The sequence below is a fragment of the Hylaeus anthracinus genome, unplaced genomic scaffold, assembly GCF_026225885.1.
Source record: "Hylaeus anthracinus isolate JK02 unplaced genomic scaffold, UHH_iyHylAnth1.0_haploid 12002, whole genome shotgun sequence".
Classification (NCBI taxonomy): domain Eukaryota; kingdom Metazoa; phylum Arthropoda; class Insecta; order Hymenoptera; family Colletidae; genus Hylaeus; species Hylaeus anthracinus.
In genome coordinates, this window is record NW_026534349.1 from 1,346,519 (window position 1) to 1,365,650 (window position 19,132).

Consider the following 19,132-nt stretch of genomic DNA (forward strand, 5'->3'; position numbering starts at 1 on the left):
GAACACATGTATATATACGATCTTTATTGTTCATATTTCTTAGCAGACTTAAAAACAAACGTGTCAATAAATTGTCAATAAGATAAATAAATTACATACAGTATATGTGATATTTACGTGATTTTTTCACATCTAAAATTCGAAATATATCTATACATTACAACTGACTTATAAAGTGCAGTTGTATGACATTTGAATATAGAGAAGATTCGATTAATATTTTTCTTATTTTTGTTACACTTGAACTGTTATTATATTTAAATACTTGCGGAAGTGTTGTTGCTTGGTTTGATGAATATATGAACACTATACCATTCCTTGTAGATTTTGTACGTTTCCTTTATTCATTTGCAGCATCTGCTGCTCCTGAGCCTCGAATTGCTCTTAAACTTCCTTTATCTAAAAACATAGACAAATTCTTCTGCTCACTTAACTCATGTTCCAAAGCATTACCTTCTAAAATCACTATTCTCATTCAATTTTTTAACCATCTACAGGTTAAATATTACTTGTTATAAAAAAAATTCATTTTACGTTGTATAAAATCTGTGCCCAATCGTTGTTCGTAAAATGTCAGTAAATTTTGAGGAAGTGGGTTGAAGTTGTGAGTGACTAAATCTATAGAGTATAATAACATTTCGCGAGTTTCAGGAGATAAATTTTCCTTGATTAATATTTGCCTTGGAATGATCATGAAGCTATTACATTTCTGTTTATCATTTTCAAATATATATTTTCCATGAATAATTATCTGAAAACACAATGTCTGTCTAGTAAAATTAATACAAATAAAATAAAAAGGTGAAATTCAAATACATACTTGTTCTGTGAAAGTTTTAATTTCCTGTTCAGAAGCTGTTTCTAGCAACATTTCCATGTAATCTAATAATGCAGTATTTAGTTTATTATAAAATAAGAATTGTAAATTTGAATGTTTATGGATATGCTGCAAGAAACAGGAAAATAAAGAAACAGTATTACAAAACTGTGTCACTGTATACTCTTGTCTCAATTCTATTCTTCCTAAAATCAAAATGTAGTAAAGAAGCTTAAATTAATCAATGTATACATTCATATAAAATATTACTCTAAATAAAAAAATGAAACATACTTTCATATTGATCTTGTAATTTACTTATTAAAAGTTTTCGTAGATTTTCATCAGAATGATGTTTGTTGAGCAAAGGATAGTGACATAATGCTATTAACTTAGGTCCAAATTCTCTATTGTTCACAGCATGTTCATGAAGTTTATTACTTATATTTCTATAATTTATATGAATTAAATTACTCCAAATGTTTAAAAAATTATTATTATTATAGGTCATAATAAAAAATAGTACAGTAAGCTGTGATATATTACACTAGATTGTCGTTATTGATAAGCTGTGTAAATTTTATAACTTGTTGTTCTAAATTTTCTGCAGTGATACCATTGACAATATGAATAAGATTGGCATAATCAGTATCCTTGGTACATAATGACTCTCCTGGTTTTCGCAATGAATCTTTATCATATTGAGCCCATCCACGACCACGACCACGACCAAGTGATGTCATGTCTTCTGCAAATTTACGTCTGTTGATTGAAACACAAATGATACTTCTTTATAGATCAAATGAAAGATACATCAATAGGCATATAAATTATATAAAAGAATTTTGTACATTAGTTTAAATTATTTTTTGTTAATACTATGATTTCAAGAGTTTAAGATCTTCAAGCTTACTTGAGATATAGTAATGTACTTTTTTCAGTTATGGTATTGTGAGATAAAAATCTTTATACTCTTAGTGTACACTTTCACTAAATCTAGACAAACACGTGATACATATATACACAGATTAACAGGTCGATACTAAAAGTTCACCATTTTTCTGTATCGTGTATAAAATATTGAGATCTCTTTTCGTTTACTAGATCTCTTTCGTTTGTTAGATCTCTTTCGTTTATTAAATCTCTTTCGTTACACTAATTTATATCAACACTACAATCGTCTGTATAAACATGCATAGACAAGCTTGGTGCAAGATGCATTTGCACACTCTCTAACAACGGCGTATTACCAACTTACAAAAATGTAACTCTTTTACGTATGTGCACACATTTTACATTGAGTTCTCTACTAGATCCAGGCAGAGAACCCGGGTATGCGTCATTTTCGTGCAGTTACATTAAAAAAAAAGAAAGTCTCTAGGACACCCCTTTTTATTCGATCAAAGCACATTACTGACATCATTTTCAGCGCGCATGTGCAAAAAAAGACGACAGTCTAATATTATACAATAAACACAACTCTGTACGTAGTCCCAACAACGATGGGTACATAAAGTATCCTGATACAAATATAAATCGCACAAATAACTAATTTCTCTAAATTGAAAGAAAGGAAACAATTTCCTTGGGGTGATCGTACAGTGACATTTTATAATTAACGATGAAACCATCAACTTTGACAATAAAACGACTTCGTGTTTTCAATTCTCATAGAATGAAGAAAATACTATCCTACTTTATTTTCATCCACGTTAGCCTCTACTACTTAAAATAGTATATATTTAAAATATTTTGATTTCAATTAATGTCATTATGAAATTGCAATACAGAACACTGGCCCTGAAAGCAAGCGGTGGCCGACTGCGAAAAGGAAGGGAGTTAAAGTGCTACACGATCACACGCATGCGCCATCGTGAATGTACAATAGTACGATCTCCGTCGGACGATCGCGGATCGCCAGTCATCAATCGGTTATCTGTCATTTTCCTTTCGTACCGCGTTCATACCGATTTATCATTCGTTTCGTAAGTTAATTTTTCAATTTGTTTTTTTATCGTCGGTGTCTCCGTTTGAAAATACACTGACCGCATTTGTTAGAAGTGGTCGATACTAACGAGAACGAAGTAACGTGGAAGGTAATCAAGCGTGAATATCTTGTCTGTTTGAAAACTACGGATTTTGCCATGACGACAGAAGAAAAGTTTCACGCGGCCGTTAATGTGATCAGAAGTCTGCCAAAGAATGGTAAACTTTATAGACAATTAATTAATTCGACTTGTCTGGTTAGATATCCTATCCTATCACTATTCATTATTTTTTCGTACATTTCATCGCTTTCGTTGTCTTCCATTTATTCCATGAGTTATGCTATTCAAAGAGCAAACACTTAACGAAATACAACACGCAGAGTGTTCTCTGTTCTGTCTTCTTTTTCTTTCATATAGAGTTTTTTTTTCATTCGCTCGAGACCTGTCAAACGAGTTTTTTGATTTTTTAATTAGTAATATACGATTTGAGAATATTTGCATTATTTACTTTGTGCATATCAATTATAAATGCTTGTAAAGCAATCGTACAAAGTTCATGCCTGACTTGACAAAATATTTATCGGCATTGAACAAACAAAAATTTACGTCGTATAGGTCATGATATTATTAATTAGCATTGTTTCGTTCGTATTGTCATGCAGTTTATTCGACACTCATTTAAATATACACGAAAAAAATATATTTTGTAAATCGTTAATGTTAACTAAATTAATAAACAAAAGTACATAATGAAAAGTTCTAAAACTTATTTATATTAACATATCTGTGCCTGAATGTGTCTTCTATATCTCTTATCTTTGCAGATAAGTACATGTTTATATGTTTGTGAAAATATGAAACTTGTCTTAAATATATGAAACTTGTCATATAAATTTTGATAAGAACTGCAGTAATATATACAACTTCCCATTTGTATTTCATCTACAAATGTAATTTTTATTTAAACAGACTTTCTGCATTTAACAATTCTCAAACTATATTTTGACATCGCATTAAAAGCAATGCATCTGTTCACTGTTATTAAATTCATAGATGGGGAAATGTACTTTCCATTTATTCTAAGTAGATGTGTGAGTGTTCTCATTTCACTTTCTAACAGAACAGGAATAGGTGAACGGCACTTTGTGTTTCAAACTGGAACGTTCCCCTTGAGTGACCACAAATATAACTAGAATTTTTAGAGATTTATTAACAATAGTGTTCGTTACAAAAATGTTCCTGTTCTTGTTACACTACTTACTTTAATTTAAAAAAATAATAGATGTCAATATACTATATTATTTTAAGTAAAATTTAATTTTTTGCTTTTAAATCTTTCATTTAGAAATACAGCTACAAAAGGAAATGATTGCTAATATAAAATTTTATTATGTTTTTTGTTTGCTGTATGATCAAAGTCCTTTCAATGCAAAATGATCTTGTTATTATACATAGTGGGTTTCTTGACCTTACAAGAAAAATTATTATTCCTAATAATGTTGTAGCAAACATAGTACAGTGGTAGCAGTGATCTTGAGTTTTTCTTTAATTGAAAATCCATAATTTATTTGTATATTACTTAATGTGTTTTTCTATGTTGTAGGAGCATATCAACCTAGCAATGAAATTATGTTACGTTTTTATGCATACTTTAAACAAGCAACAGAGGGGCCATGCCAACAGCCAAAGCCTGCTTTCTGGGAAGTGGTTAAGAAAGCAAAGTGGGATGCTTGGACACGTTTAGGCAATATGAGTAAAACAGAAGCTATGAACAATTATGTGGAAGAATTGAAAAAGGTTGACTTTAGAAACAAATATAATTCCATTATTCATAACTTAAAATTTAAAAGTAATTGCTTAATGTTTTACATATACAATTTGATAGATTGTTGAAACAATGTCTTACACAGACAAAGTGGCTACTTTTCTGGGCAGTTTAGACACATTTTATGAAAGTGTTCCAGCAGAGGATTTGGAATTACTTGTTGGGCCTGTTTTAGAACGTATACGTTCACAACCTGGCTCACCATTGTCTGGTTCACCTTTGGGTCAGTATTTGTAGACATCAATAGTATATATGTTATTAAGGAATAATTATTTTTTTTTTTTGCAGCATCTAGAGAAACATCACCACACAGAGTTTGCAATGTGACTCGACACATTGTAAGTAGTTTGGAAACTAGCCCAGCTAGTAGCAACAGTGCAAGTCCATTACCACCAGATACGGATGGGGAAGAAGAAGAATTTATAGATACCGTTGAAGTAAGCTCCTGGTATCACGAAGAATACGCAACAATAATTTTTAATTTTGATCTGTAAGACTGGAATTGATCTTTTACTTATAGTCAGCTCCAGAACGGTCACAGAAGGAAACGATAAAAACTTCCACTTCCACTCAAAAAGTATCTAATGGATTGAATGTTACTAACGATACTATTAGCGAGTCCGTTGTTTCAAAGGAGAATCCTTCGGAATCAACCAATGGATATGTCAATGTGAATAACTGCACAGAGCCAGTTACAGACACTAAACAAGAAAGAGGCCGACAACGGAGTAAAAAAGATGAAAAATGCAATGCTGAGTTTTTCAATCAGATAGCTACAACAATGCAAAATTTGCAACGAGATTTAGATAGAATAACGGCTAGAGTACGCAGCTTAGAAGGTCGAGCATTACAAGCATTAGCACCACAAATAGTAAGCGCCTTTTACTATTATATTTATTGTCATTATTGTATCTAATTACCGCAATTGTTATATTTAAATAATGAATTATTATTGCAGAAGCAGCCTACAACAACTTCGTGTCCGAAGTGGTGGCCTTTGCCTGAGTGTTCACCGCGATTATTTGCGCTATTAATTTTGTGGCCCTTTGTAGCACACTTTTTTATATCTGTTACACAACGTTATCGTCAGCGGAGACTGTGATTGAAATGTTATTGTTGTTTTATTCAGAGTATATTCCATTACTTATCGTTAGGTAACATGGGATGCAAACAACAGAGGTTCTTAAATATTGGCGGGTAGAGATGTTTTTTATGAGATATATCCCGAAATTAAACTTTTACCATTCAAACGTAAATTCGGCAGAAAAATAAAGAACAACGTGATCCCCCTTTTGTATAGGAAACGATCACAGTAAAGGAATTAATTGTATACAAGTTTTTAATTTCATAAGTTGCTTATATACGGCTGCATAGTGTGTACAGAAAGATTAACTTAATTACTCTCTGTATGTTTATAAGATAAAATAGTTGAATTAATCTGGTATCTAAGGTGACTTATATGTATTATAAATAGTTATTACATATTCATATATTGTAATATAGAAACAAAGATTATATACGAATTTTATATTGTGAATTCAGGTTAACGGTGTAAGATAGAACTAAATACAACGTGCAATGTTTTTTATATATAAAGAAAATTGTAATCTATCTAAAATGGTATTATTACCGTTCGCAATGATACAATGAAATCCTTCCGATCTTTTTTTCATGTAATTTTAAGTTGAAAATAGGTGTATTATCAAGTTTATGTACAGACGTTGTATAAAAATATACTACAATTTTTAATTATATGTTAAAACAATGACTGTTATTTGTTACCTCTCGTAAATAATTACCTCGTGCAATTCCTTCGCGAAGTTAATATTTCTTATTTTAAATAATTTAAATGAAACGATATGAAACTGTACTTTCATTCAGGATTTGAATAATCATACTTTACAAAAGAGAATATTAAAAAATGATTGATATGTGAAAGTAACATGTATCACTTTGTATTCATGTAATAAACTGCTTGCTGTAATTATCAAATTGATTTCGATTATGTCCAATTACGTATCTTGAATAGGTCACAATTAAAAATTTAAATATTTTTAGAAATCAACAATTAAGTTGTAATCGTTAGAGTGATGTCTTCATTTAATTTATCGGACATTCTAAAGTTCAAACGAAAGCAGATATTATACGTGCAAGGTTCAAAATAAAACATTTTTCCGAGAGAGATCTAGATATAATATGAGTACCACTGTCAAAGTGAGTAACCTACTCCCGTATAACTCAAGGATGGTGGGGAATGATATTGGCGACAACAAAACATCAGGACAAATTTCGCAACTATAGGATTTTTGCAGATTCGTGTTGTTGTGTTTCGAGTGCGATTTCGCACACGTAATCTGTAACACATCCGATAAAAGCAAAACATACGTCTTGTTTTTCGGAAGATGTTAAGATTGCTACAGTATTCCACAGGTTGTGGTAATCAATAGATCGATGCTTTATTCAATTTCCACACGAAACCTCTTTATTAGAGGTCAGAAAGTGTAACGCAAATCGAAAAAGAAATGAGTACATACCTGCTCATCATAATCCTGGCATTAGCCATTATTAACGTTTTGCGTGCAGAGGAGACAGACTTGGGAACTATTATTTTCGGAAATGTCGTAAGTTTGAAGTTTCTACTCTTCTGAAATCAAACATATGAATAAATTTAAATAACATTTTATCTTCTAATTGTACATTAAACGTTAAAAAATTGCATTTAATTTAAATCGCCATAAGGAACTGTATGGTGTAGACAATTTAATTTATCTAAATTATTTATTTATTTTGTAGTTGTATAGACATGGAGACAGGACACCTTCACATTCTTATACTAATGACCCTTATAATAATCAAAGTATTTGGCCTGTTCCATATGGACAATTAACAAACGTAAGTTAATATTTATCATTGTATGCACATTATAATTCTAAGAACTTTCTATACGTTCATTCTTTAGACAAAGGATATTCAGAAAATATTATATTGTAATTTATAAAATCTCTGTGCTTAGTAGATAGTTTTGTTTGAACAAAAAAAACCTTGTCAAACATTTTGTAAGATACATTTATGTATATTATATTATATTAAAAATATATAGAATACAATAAAATATTCCTCTGCATAAAATAAAGACGTATTTGAAATAATAAATGAAATTATGCAGATTAGCAGAACTTCTTTATTTCTATGTTGAAATATCATCTCTCAATTCTGGAATATTAAAATGTCCACTAATAAATTTATTATGTGGTATACAGCTTGGGAAACATCAACATTTACTGCTTGGTCGTTGGCTCCGCAAACGTTATTCACACCTTCTAAACAACTTGTACTCTCCATATGATATCTATGTGCAAAGTACCGATGTAGATCGCACTTTAATGTCAGCAGAATCACATCTTGCTGGCCTATATCCACCAAGTGGTAATCAAGTATGGGACAGTATTCAATGGATGCCTATTCCAGTGCATACTATTCCCAAGGATAAGGACAATGTGCTAGCTGCTGAAAAGTATTGTCCCAAATATAATTATGAATTACAAAAAGTTCTTAATTCTCCAGAAATAAAACGTATAAATGAAGAAAATAAAGACTTATATGCATATTTAACAAAAAAATCAGGAAATAAAATTTCATCTTTAAGAACAGTTGCAGAACTTTATGATACACTATTTATTGAGGTAAGATATCATTTGTATCGTTAATTATGTCAAGTTTTATTAATCTAATTCATTAATACATTTAACAAAGTTAAGTATATATGCTTGTCATAGAATCTTTATAACAAGACATTACCAGAATGGACAAAATCAGTGTTTCCCAATAAACTGGAACCTCTTGCTGCAAAAAGTTTTACAACTGATACTTATAATAAAATACTTCAAAGATTAAAATCAGGTACGCTTTCTTTGTTACAATACCTTTTATGCATATAAGTTCTGCATAGTTTGTATTTTTATGATATGTAATATGTGATCATTAATGTATACATTTTGTATCACTTTTCATTTGCATAAAACATGATGATAGGGAATTTATTGGGAGAAATGATAGATCATATGGAGAAAAAATCGAAAAATGCATTAGTACCAAATAGAAAAGTGTGGATGTATAGTGCTCATGACGAAACTGTGGCAAACATGTTAATGACTTTGAATTTATTTGACCCTCATTGCCCACCATACACTGCTATGGTTCTTATAGAATTAAGAGTAAATTTGAAAAATCAGTATTTTGTAACTGTGAGTATTTATTTAGAATAAAAAATGATTATATAAGCCATACAAATTTTATATATAATTGATATGTTTTTCAGGTTTCTTATAAAAATTCTAGTTTGGAACCACATCTTTTAACATTGCCTGGTTGTATTGCATTATGTCCTTTAAATCAGTTTATTGCCCTAACAAAAGATATTATTCCTGTAAATTGGGAAAAAGAATGTTCTATGGATTGGGATAAATTTGGTTACAATATAAATACAACTGCAGTTATTGGTAAATTTGCATTGTATTAAAATCTTGGCTTTTAATCTATGTCTAGATATCGTTTCTTTATTTTGCATATGATCAAACAATAATGATTGTTTTATAGATGTATGGATTTTAAAATTAAATTAATAAAATTTGATTTTCTGTTTCAGCAATTCTGACATCTTCTATACTGATGTTAGTTTTATTAATTTTATCTGTAATTGGCTTTTTTTATTGGCATTACAAACGAGAACATAATCAGTATTATCTTCGTTTAACGACAGATCCTATATAATGGATGTGGTATTGCTAAAAATGATATATTTTTTTTTATTGTGATAATCAGTGTCTTCATAACAAAATAATTAGGAATGCCAAGATAAACGATAAACTCTTATTTAATTTTAACATAATAGCGAATAAATTACTGACACAAAAAGGCTGAGCATCATGCATAAAACATTTCAAAAGTTTTATGATATTTGTACTTTTTTATTAGTGATAAAATATTTCAGTGAGCAAACAAGAATGTATTGTATATCCTGTCAAACATTTAGTGGCCGTATACATTTCTAACTAATTGTTGGAACCAAGGCTGTTTTTATAACGTTTGTAATGACCCTCACTAGCTTGATAAAGGAGTACTAGGTTCCTAACACTGTGTGATTACAAAGGGGTACGATACTTAAATTGATTTTTAGAAGCATAAGAAAGTGGTCTGTGATGAGGCATGTAATAGTTTACAAATTTATTGTAAAAGAAATTTAAGCATTGAAAAAGATTTAGTATTAATAATAATTGACAGCAAAGAGAAAAGTTGATACAAATTGAATTTCATACTTGTTGATCTATTGTCAAGAGATGAAAATTTGTTTATAAATATTCTATAATAACGATGTTAATTTGTATTCATTAGCTGAGAATAAATATTATTTACTACACGTTATTTTATCCTTTAAGCATATTATAAATATTTATGTCATACATTAATTGTACTATGTAGTACTAATGTATGTACATAAGTTTTAAATTTTATGCCAAATCAGCACCATTAATTTAGATTTGACTTTGATAATTTTATACTTTTTGGTTAGTTGTTTATTGTATCCCAAAACACTGTCCTTATTTTTATGAAAACCCACTACTCAAAGAGTTAATGAATTATAAATTACAGTATAATTTAATTTTTATGACACATCTTACTATTAATAAAATATGAAACATGTAAATAACATAAAATATAGAATCTGAGTTTATCTGCGATATTTAAGAAACTGTCTAGTCTTTGTTTTAAGATACAGAAATTAAAAGCATACTCATAAGCAAAGAAAGATATACTTAACCATTCCACTGTTACTCTTTTAAGATATCATTTATGCACGGAGTGGTATTTTATAAATAAGAAAAATGATAAGTTAATATTTAAAGAAAAAGAAGACAATACATGAAGCTAAAGAAGAAATTACTTTCTACACGATTATATAATTGGCCTGTGAATTCTTCGTTCTTGAACTGGACCATTTTACAATATGTTTTATTGCTTAACATCGAAATAAATGTAGTAACATGTATAAATGTATCTTACTCAAAATATTTTTGTGATATTTAAAAAATGAATAAAATAAATAATGCAAAGAAAAATCGTGTTCATACCTTTAATTCGCGGTCGCGAAAGTAACTATTATTGTGTACTATTTGAACAGTGTTCGACATGTCTTTCAAAGTCTTTTATTCGATTTCTTGTTTATAAAATAATACGATTACACAGATTTCTTCGAAATGAAAAAAAACTAATTCAAAGGCAGAATCATTTATTTACGATAAAAATCTATATAATTTATTTCGAAATAGAAGCATCAACAATTATATCGAAATCGATTATTTCTTAATTCGATCCCAAAGTTTTTGCGCTGAAATTTAAAATCGTTTTCATGCGTAATTGAATAAAAATGCGATTTCATTTATTTAAATTATCTTATATTATCTAGATTATGTTTTTGACAAACATTAAGGTTTAAACTTATTTTATTTTACAATGAAGTATGTACAAACAATCTTATCTCGTATTTTTTATCATTGCCATGATATGTCGACATTACAACAAAATTTAAATACACGATTTTATCATACGAAACTTTTTAAATTCATTGAGTTTTATATTCTATGCAATCTTCAATTTTATAAGAAAAAGTGAATTGCGAGTATTGTATATCGTTTAGTATTTTATTTTAGTCAGTAGTCTGGAATTCCCGTCCATGTTTCTTGAATATTAAAAGCTGGATTCGATCTGAAATATTACATAAATTAGTATCTTGATTTACGAAGTACCATTAAATCTGGACATGCATAAATTTTGAAATCGAATCTGGAAGAAACATTTCGTGTTATGTTGGTGTGAGAGAAGTAGAGAACCCATATTTATTCTTACCTTTGTTAGAAAGTTATCGAGGTAACGTTGTACGTCCACCCTTTTATTTGTTAAAAATGCACATGCAATGGAAATATCCTTGGTTAGTAACTCAGAAAATAAGAGAAATTGTTATTAAGAGGCTATGACACACATAGTTACATATACTAGACGTAAAACAACTGACGAATAACTAAACATATATATTTTTTTATGGTAATTCTAATTTGTTTCAAATTTAAAATAGCAGTGGTTCTAACAAAATTTAGATAAGAAATCTTTATTCATGCAAACACCTGTGGAAATAATATAACAAAATACCAATGAATAAGTTATGAATTGATTCTATTAAAATTTAAAAGCTAGTTTTTTAAAAGCTTGACCTAATGTAGTTAAGAGATTTGGAAGAAGTACTGAATAATACTAGATGATTTTTAATGCTAGTACATACCATGTATGATGTATGTTGAAGTCAGATGGTGTTGTGATTGCTTTAAAATTGATTCATTTTCTGTACTTAGGAGAAGGCACATCTTGTTTAAGATAGTTTCATGAGGAGAACTTGATTACATGTTTAATGACGTTTCTGAGACATTGAAGAAGCTATGAATGAAAAAGGAATAATTCGAAACCTTAACAGTATCACTTTATTTGATATCTAAAATCTACTAGATAGTTAAGTTTTATTAAGAAGTAGTAATAAGTATAAACATCAGATGCACTTCGTGCAAATAATTTAACATACTCGTCTACTTTGTCTTTATTACTTAAATTTTGATTAATTCTTTATAAAAAATAGATTACTCTTTTAAATCAAAGTTAATACTATCATAATCATTAGTACTTCTTCTATTTCCTTTTATTAAAGAATATCTGTCTTATTTAATGATACGAGGACAAATTAGTTTTACACATAAACAACAAGAGTGCACAAAAGTAACAAAGGGTAATTAATTAAAAAATAGAAATAACACTTACTGCATTTACATTTTCATACCAAAAGATGTTGAATGATGAAAAACAAACACAATCAACTTGTTCACAACACACATGTTAGTATTTATTACATATACAATGTTAATCAAACATACATATGCAGATATATTTCCATTTTCAAATTTTCATTTATATCGAATATATAAATCAAGTACGAAATACATATACGCACACACACACACACACACAAAAGTGTAGTCTCAAAGTTTTCATAGAAATACATTGAATTATAGTATTTCTATAATGTTCGATAGAAAGAGTTTCGTTAAAGCTAGTGAAATGTAACATATATAATAATATGATGATCATCAATGAAGACATAATTTTTTAGTACAACCATAATCGATATTACACATGCATATGGTTATCCATTAAAACAAATATATGAAGGCGTTTCCGTTATTCATATTAAATTGAGAATTTCTCTCACAAGTCTTCCAAAAATATTTGATTACTTTATGTTATTGCCTATTATGATTCTTGCACAGAATTCGTATTTACATTACATTAGTTACAGTCTTTACGACATATATTATTACATATACAAGAAAATAGTCTGTATATCTAAATAATAGGAGTCGTAAAACAAATAATTTGCTAGCACATTCTTTTAACATGTAAAATATCCATTATTCTCACCTTGCGTATATAGTTGGGTTCGATAATCCAAGTGTTGTACTCACTGGACTGCCTATATATTTATTTACGAACTGCAACAGAAATGGATCAAGAAGTTATTTGTAACTATTATTATCAATATTAACGTTATTATTTAATACATACCCAGTGATTACCCAGACTAGTTGCACCCATACTCACAGCCATATGAATTACCAGATAAAAACAAAATAAGAGATACAAGATGGCATATATAGAAACTGCAAGTATTACTGCCCAATGATGGGGTAAATCATCTTTGACCGTATTCAACACAAAATATATATTTATACATATTACTATAGCAGATAATGCTGTTGCGATAATCTTATTCGCTCTGAAATATAAAAGTATACGTAAAAAATGTTATGGCCATATAAAAGGAAGTTTGGTAATAATTACATACATTCCGTTTCGGAATTCGCCCATTATTTGAGAACTGCTAGTAAAGGCTATTGTTGGCAAAGTAGCGAAAGGCAACTGGAGGGTCATAATAGCATTCAAGATATCATTCATTCCAGTTAAATTATTCAAATCTCTACCGAAAAATGCTACAAGGAAAGTAGGAACAATAGCGATCATTCGCGTAAAGAGAACTCGTCTCCAACGAGCCCACTGCAGATTTAAAAAACCCTCCATTGCAAACTGTCCTGCATAGGTTCCCGTCATCGTGGAAGACTGACCAGCAGCAAAAATACCTACAGCCCAAATGTACATTGCGGCTGCACCAAAGGCACAACCAAGAAATATACCACCACTATTAAGATCCACTGTAACAGTTTCATTGTTTTGCTGCAAGTGATACAATTAAATATGGTAAGAAGTTAGTAATTATTAAGATTAAGTTAGCAATTCTTTTTTATTACTCACTTGAAATTGTTCCATTCCTAGAGTATAATTATTCTTTTCGCAAACCTCATACTAAAATGTAATGGAATGGACATAAGTATACATTATTAATTGCAAACAATGCAATAACAACACTTCCTAATGACAATATATTTCTTCTACTTACAACCTCCAGATTAGTTTTTTTATAAAGACCATGTGCAAAAACTGAGACAACAAATACGTTGATTACAAAGGAAACCAATAATGCGATACAAGCTTCGATAAAGTAGTACATATTTGCTTCCTTTACTTTTTTGGTCTCCGTACGATCAATATGTCGTGACTAAAAATTATTTAAAAATATATTAAAGTAAGATGCAAAATTAAGATTTAAAATATTAGAATGTTTCTCCTTACTTTAACAAGAGCACTGTGAAGATATAAATTGTGTGGCATTATGACTGCACCAACAATTCCCACAGCCTGTAATAGTATATTTCTATCATACTCTGTATACCAGGGTATAAACATGCCACTTATTACTTGATCTTGTGGAGGAGCAGAAACGACATACTGAAACATTTATAAGATAAAGATGTAGTAAAAATAATATTTCTCTTTTATTCATTAAAATCAACAAATTTAACAATATAGTATGATATAATATATATATAGCTTACCTCATAACCAAATGTAACAGCCATTACTGTGATAAGAAATCCAAAGAAGAATTCTAACTTTCTTAAACCATATTTGTCTAATAATAAAAATATAAAAGTGTCGCATACTGTGATGAGAACACCACTCCATATAGGTATTCTGAAACATATTAAATGTGTTATATACAAAGAGTTATATCAAAAGGTCATCCAACATTTAATTTCTTGATGATATATTCCATGAATCAAAGTAAATTGAATGTATAAAACAGGCAATAATGAATTTCGCAAACAATTAACAAACGATAAGCATATCTTATCTCTTTTAGAATATCTGGTAAATCTGTTTTGATGATCAAGCATGCTAAAAGTTAAACAAGTGAAGTCACTTACGCTCCATTTGTTAATAGCGAAAAAGCAATGGCTGTTCCTATTACTTCTTGCATGTCACTACCAATTATAGCTATTTCTGTCATTATCCATAGAAGCAGTCTAGGTAATTTCTTGTATTGTCTATAACACATTTCTGCTAAATGTAAGCCTGTTACAACTCCGAGCCTTGCACTCAGCCTTTGCATGATAAGGCCTAGAATTGTTGCACTTAGTAATACCCATAATAACTAAAACAAAAAATTGACATAATTATGTTTTATCATGTGAAAATATTATGTAAGAAAGTACCTTATATTTGGCAGCTACTCCAGATTGCAAATCAGATTCTATGTTTCCAGGATCTAGATAAGCTATGGACATTAAAAATCCAGGTCCTGTGAAGGTCCATAATTTCCTAAAACTAAAGAAACCCTGTAAAAAAAAAAGGAAACACATTAGTAATAAATCACTTTGCAATCTTAAGAATTCATTGTTCTTTTTTTAATTTTATCAAGTCATATTACATTTTCTGTCTCTGGTATAAGAATTTTTTCATCAGCAAAATAAGCTTGATTACTATTGGGTGTTAAAGAGGTACTTTCCGTCACTTTAACATTGTTTTGCACTTCCTGTGTCTGCTGATGAGGCAATGTCGTGACTGTTGTATCACTGTTACTCTCAATGGAGTCATTACCTTGCATGATATATGGATATAATGCGTCTAAAATTAAATAATTCATTTATGTATAGAAGCAAAAATGTTATTAAACACAATGATCTTATAACACATTTTTATACTTTGAATCATAATACATTTTACAGTTTCAAACATAAGCTGTCTTTTCAGTTGAATAATTTAATCAACACGATTATCAATTACGAGAAATTTAAATAAACATATGTCACGTAACACTTCTTTGTTACACGTTTCGGAGTCAATATTTATTGTAAATGTATTAACAAAAATTGTTGAAACACAACAATAAGAAAAGAATCGAATAATTTCATATTAGTCATCCGTTAACCAACCGCAGAAGTAAAAATGAATTGACTCGTAAATTATCTACTTCCATGACGGATTATTGTTAATAAGTAAACTTAAATAATTTTCAAATGTTATTTTACCATAAAATTAAGAAACTATGCAACTCAGCCTAACCAAAAACAGTACATAACAAAGGAAAAGAAAACACAACAGCCTCTCCGACAGTCACAGACAAACTGATGGTGATAGCTGCTGATAGCAATAGTACCGACCGAATGCACGAGACTTGCAACTTGTAACTATCTTTGTTGGACATTTTCCCCCTCTCTAAGCCCACATTTCCTAATGTGATTTCTACTGAGGATGTCCCACCTTATCTGTGACACCGAATTCAAGCATAGAAATTAATAGACGCCATATATTGAGAATAATAACTACGACTACGTCACGGGATGTCCCCTAGTGTTATTATGATCGCAGCAAAATAGCATAATTTAAATAACCATCGCGCAAGATCGTTTGTTATCGCAAATGGTGGCGCGTTGTGCGATAGAGTTTATAGTATAGTATAGACGAAGAAAGACATCCATAATCTTTTGAATGAGTATTATTCTTCTGCAGATTCGCGTCAATTCGACTGCAATCTCTTTTCCGCAGAACTTAATGCGTCTGTAATGTGTTTAACAAGTAATCATACTTCTTCGCAATCTCTACGAAATATCCACAAGTGTCAATAACACGACTCGAAGGGATCATTTTCATTCAGCTGCTTTTGTTGGAACATTTAAATCCAGCTCGTGAGTCAGCCAGACGCCATTTAAATCCTCGAGATAGCTCTATACATCGAGATGATCCCTTTAATCAACCTTAACACGTTCGAATCTACTTATGCATCGCCGTATTGTTCTCAATAGGTTAATACAGCAAACTGTGATTCTTCTAATCTGAAATTGATAGGAAATTCAAGCTTATCTTCGGAAAAACTATATGAAACCAAAGACTATGTACAATGCAAAATTGGGTGAATTTAAATTTTAGAAGAAATATAAACTTATAAATAACTATTCTATACGTATACTATGTATCATTAATTATTTTAATATTGACTAACAAACTGTTTTGTTACTTTAAGTACGCAACAAGAAATTATATTATTTAAATAATTATTTAAATAAAAATTCATTTAAAGAATGTTCAAGTCTAAACGACTACTTCTATATGTATATACCTATTAATATAATAAAAATATACTTAAATCACTCACGTAACTTAATATCAGAGCTGAGTCAACAACGATTACATCGTCACGTTTCTGTAGAATTATTTTTATCAGACACTAGCTATACTCGATTAGTTGTCGAAGGGGAAATCATTCAAAATTATTACGATTTACTGAATCTCCTAAGGACAGAGTTTCGTGTAAAGATTTAACTTCGCATATCATACAAATTTGTTTTTGTCCCATTTATACTAGATATACGCTATCGGTCGACAGGCCGCAGCCAAGAATTCTGTAATGTGACTTTCCGAGATCTTAGAATATAATTTGCGCGCAATTCCTTCGATAACCATTTCTTTGGTTAACCTTTTGTCACGTGAATCTGACTAATGCTGTACTATGTACCATTTGCAGAAGTTCTGACACTCGAGATATGTAATCATATAATTGTCAATTCGTTTTAAATACAATTTCATTCAATTTTCATTTAATTTTAAATCTAGGATATAATATTGTGTTATAATACGAAATTCAGACATCACATATGGCATGATACGTATATACAGGGTGTCCCAAAACTCGGGGAGGAGCCAGAAATAGGGGGTAGCTGAGACGATTCTGAACAACAATTTCGTTTGCAAAAATGTCGGATGGGACTTCGTTAAGGAGATATCAAGCGAAAACGCCGACCAATCAGAGCGCGCGTAGACCGTTGGAGCGGTCGCGGTAGCGAAGGCTACGCGCTAGGTCGATGCTTCGATGCACGTCGAGTCACTTGTTCGCGTGCAAGCGTGGCCACCAGCGCGTAGCCTACGCTACCGCGGCCGCTCCAACGGTCTACGCGCGCTCTGATTGGTCGGGGTTTTCGCTTAATATCTCCTTAACGAAGCCTCATCCGACATTTTTGCAAAGGAAATTGTTGTTCAGAATCGTCTCAGCTACCCCCCAGTTCCGGCTCCTCCCCGAGTTTTGGGACACCCTGTATATTACATAATTTTAGAAATTAAGACAACCTTAAGATAAGGTCATGTATAATTTCAACAATTTCTTTTATCTAGATATTCTTGTAATACTAAAGAAAAAAATATCAATACAGCATTAAATATTTCTTGTACTTTATTTCAAGAATATAAATAGTTAAAAGAAAAAAGAATATTTCCCAATTCATTTCTTATTTAACTTCGTTTGTCTTTACTATTCCAACCCAATGTTCTTCAATTATTTCCTTTTTTACAACGCAGTTCATTCAGCTGAGACTAATAATAGCGGCGATTATGCAAATATTCTAAAGAGAATTAACATTTCTGCAGTATCTTCGAGCGATGGAAACTTGTTTGGAAATAAAATTTGTAGGCTAATTTGTTATAAATTGTGTACGTCGCATCCACGCTCGGGCCATGACACACCGATTGGGAAACACTTATTCAAAGTACCGTCAACTATTTGTGATAATTCGAAACGCTACTGAATCATAATGGTAATCCCGCTGCACAAGGAAAATCAAACGTAATCACGTAATAAGATACGTGATACTCGCGCATTCTTGTCTCATCTTCTATTTCTAATTTTTTCGCTGACCTTAGAGACACTGGACCGTCATTTGTATGAGGCAATTAGGGAAATACGATTACTAGCTAGGAAATCATTTTCGTTGGACACTGAGAAAATTTACAGCGTACTAGAGTCGTTGGAGACAAGAATATGAAAATTCCTGGTAGAAGTATTTTTTTCATTTCATCAAGTTCGTATTGTGACTCAAGAAGAAGGAAGTAACGAGGTTTTTTTTTTAGGTTAGGAAGTAACGAGGTTTTTTTTTTATAGATTACTGTTCGTAGAACGTTATTAGATAGAGAAATATAACATGTATCGTTATTTAATTAGTTCTTGTTTACAAAGTACAG

General features: G+C 30.4%; 4 protein-coding genes across 13 annotated transcripts; 2 read left to right on the forward strand and 2 right to left on the reverse strand.

Annotated features, from left to right (window-relative positions):
- Window positions 1–9: 9 nt before the first annotated feature.
- On the reverse strand, window positions 10–7,276 carry LOC128891831 (uncharacterized). Of its 7 annotated transcripts, none has more exons than XM_054151674.1 (6): window positions 7,165–7,276; window positions 1,364–1,579; window positions 1,112–1,266; window positions 821–1,023; window positions 535–751; window positions 10–399 (listed from the first exon to the last, which is right to left on the reverse strand). In XM_054151674.1, exons 1-6 carry the CDS (start codon window positions 7,191–7,193, stop codon window positions 341–343), a joined length of 879 nt encoding a protein of 292 aa, XP_054007649.1. In that variant the 5' UTR covers window positions 7,194–7,276; the 3' UTR covers window positions 10–340. The 7 variants fall into 7 exon arrangements, with proteins under 7 accessions (XP_054007649.1, XP_054007656.1, XP_054007655.1 ...); XM_054151681.1 differs by having other exon boundaries at window positions 1,364–1,565; window positions 7,165–7,182; XM_054151680.1 differs by lacking the exon at window positions 7,165–7,276 and adding an exon at window positions 2,514–2,626 and having other exon boundaries at window positions 1,364–1,565.
- Window positions 2,754–6,384, forward strand: LOC128891828 (acyl-CoA-binding domain-containing protein 5). The gene is made up of 6 exons (XM_054151672.1): window positions 2,754–3,022; window positions 4,409–4,602; window positions 4,691–4,853; window positions 4,919–5,067; window positions 5,151–5,501; window positions 5,589–6,384. Exons 1-6 carry the CDS (start codon window positions 2,962–2,964, stop codon window positions 5,730–5,732), a joined length of 1,062 nt encoding a protein of 353 aa, XP_054007647.1. The 5' UTR covers window positions 2,754–2,961; the 3' UTR covers window positions 5,733–6,384.
- LOC128891827 (prostatic acid phosphatase-like) lies at window positions 6,847–10,046 on the forward strand. Its single transcript, XM_054151671.1, has 7 exons — window positions 6,847–7,251; window positions 7,424–7,522; window positions 7,891–8,313; window positions 8,407–8,530; window positions 8,663–8,874; window positions 8,949–9,129; window positions 9,276–10,046. Exons 1-7 carry the CDS (start codon window positions 7,153–7,155, stop codon window positions 9,398–9,400), a joined length of 1,263 nt encoding a protein of 420 aa, XP_054007646.1. The 5' UTR covers window positions 6,847–7,152; the 3' UTR covers window positions 9,401–10,046.
- A 1,014-nt stretch (window positions 10,047–11,060) lies between these two features.
- Window positions 11,061–16,298, reverse strand: LOC128892148 (protein Malvolio). 4 transcript variants are annotated; one of them, XR_008461018.1, is made up of 14 exons: window positions 16,153–16,298; window positions 15,552–15,748; window positions 15,337–15,459; window positions 15,049–15,275; window positions 14,677–14,815; window positions 14,414–14,569; window positions 14,181–14,339; window positions 14,036–14,086; window positions 13,572–13,957; window positions 13,292–13,502; window positions 13,148–13,218; window positions 11,964–12,115; window positions 11,534–11,573; window positions 11,061–11,392 (listed from the first exon to the last, which is right to left on the reverse strand). XR_008461018.1 is itself a non-coding variant. In XM_054152305.1 (13 exons), the coding sequence occupies exons 2-13, from the start codon at window positions 15,726–15,728 to the stop codon at window positions 11,375–11,377; spliced, it is 1,758 nt and encodes a 585-aa protein (XP_054008280.1). In that variant the 5' UTR covers window positions 15,729–15,748; window positions 16,153–16,298; the 3' UTR covers window positions 11,061–11,374. The 4 variants fall into 4 exon arrangements, 2 of the variants coding, with proteins under 2 accessions (XP_054008280.1, XP_054008281.1); XR_008461019.1 differs by lacking the exon at window positions 11,534–11,573; XM_054152305.1 differs by lacking the exon at window positions 11,964–12,115.
- Window positions 16,299–19,132: the final 2,834 nt, after the last annotated feature.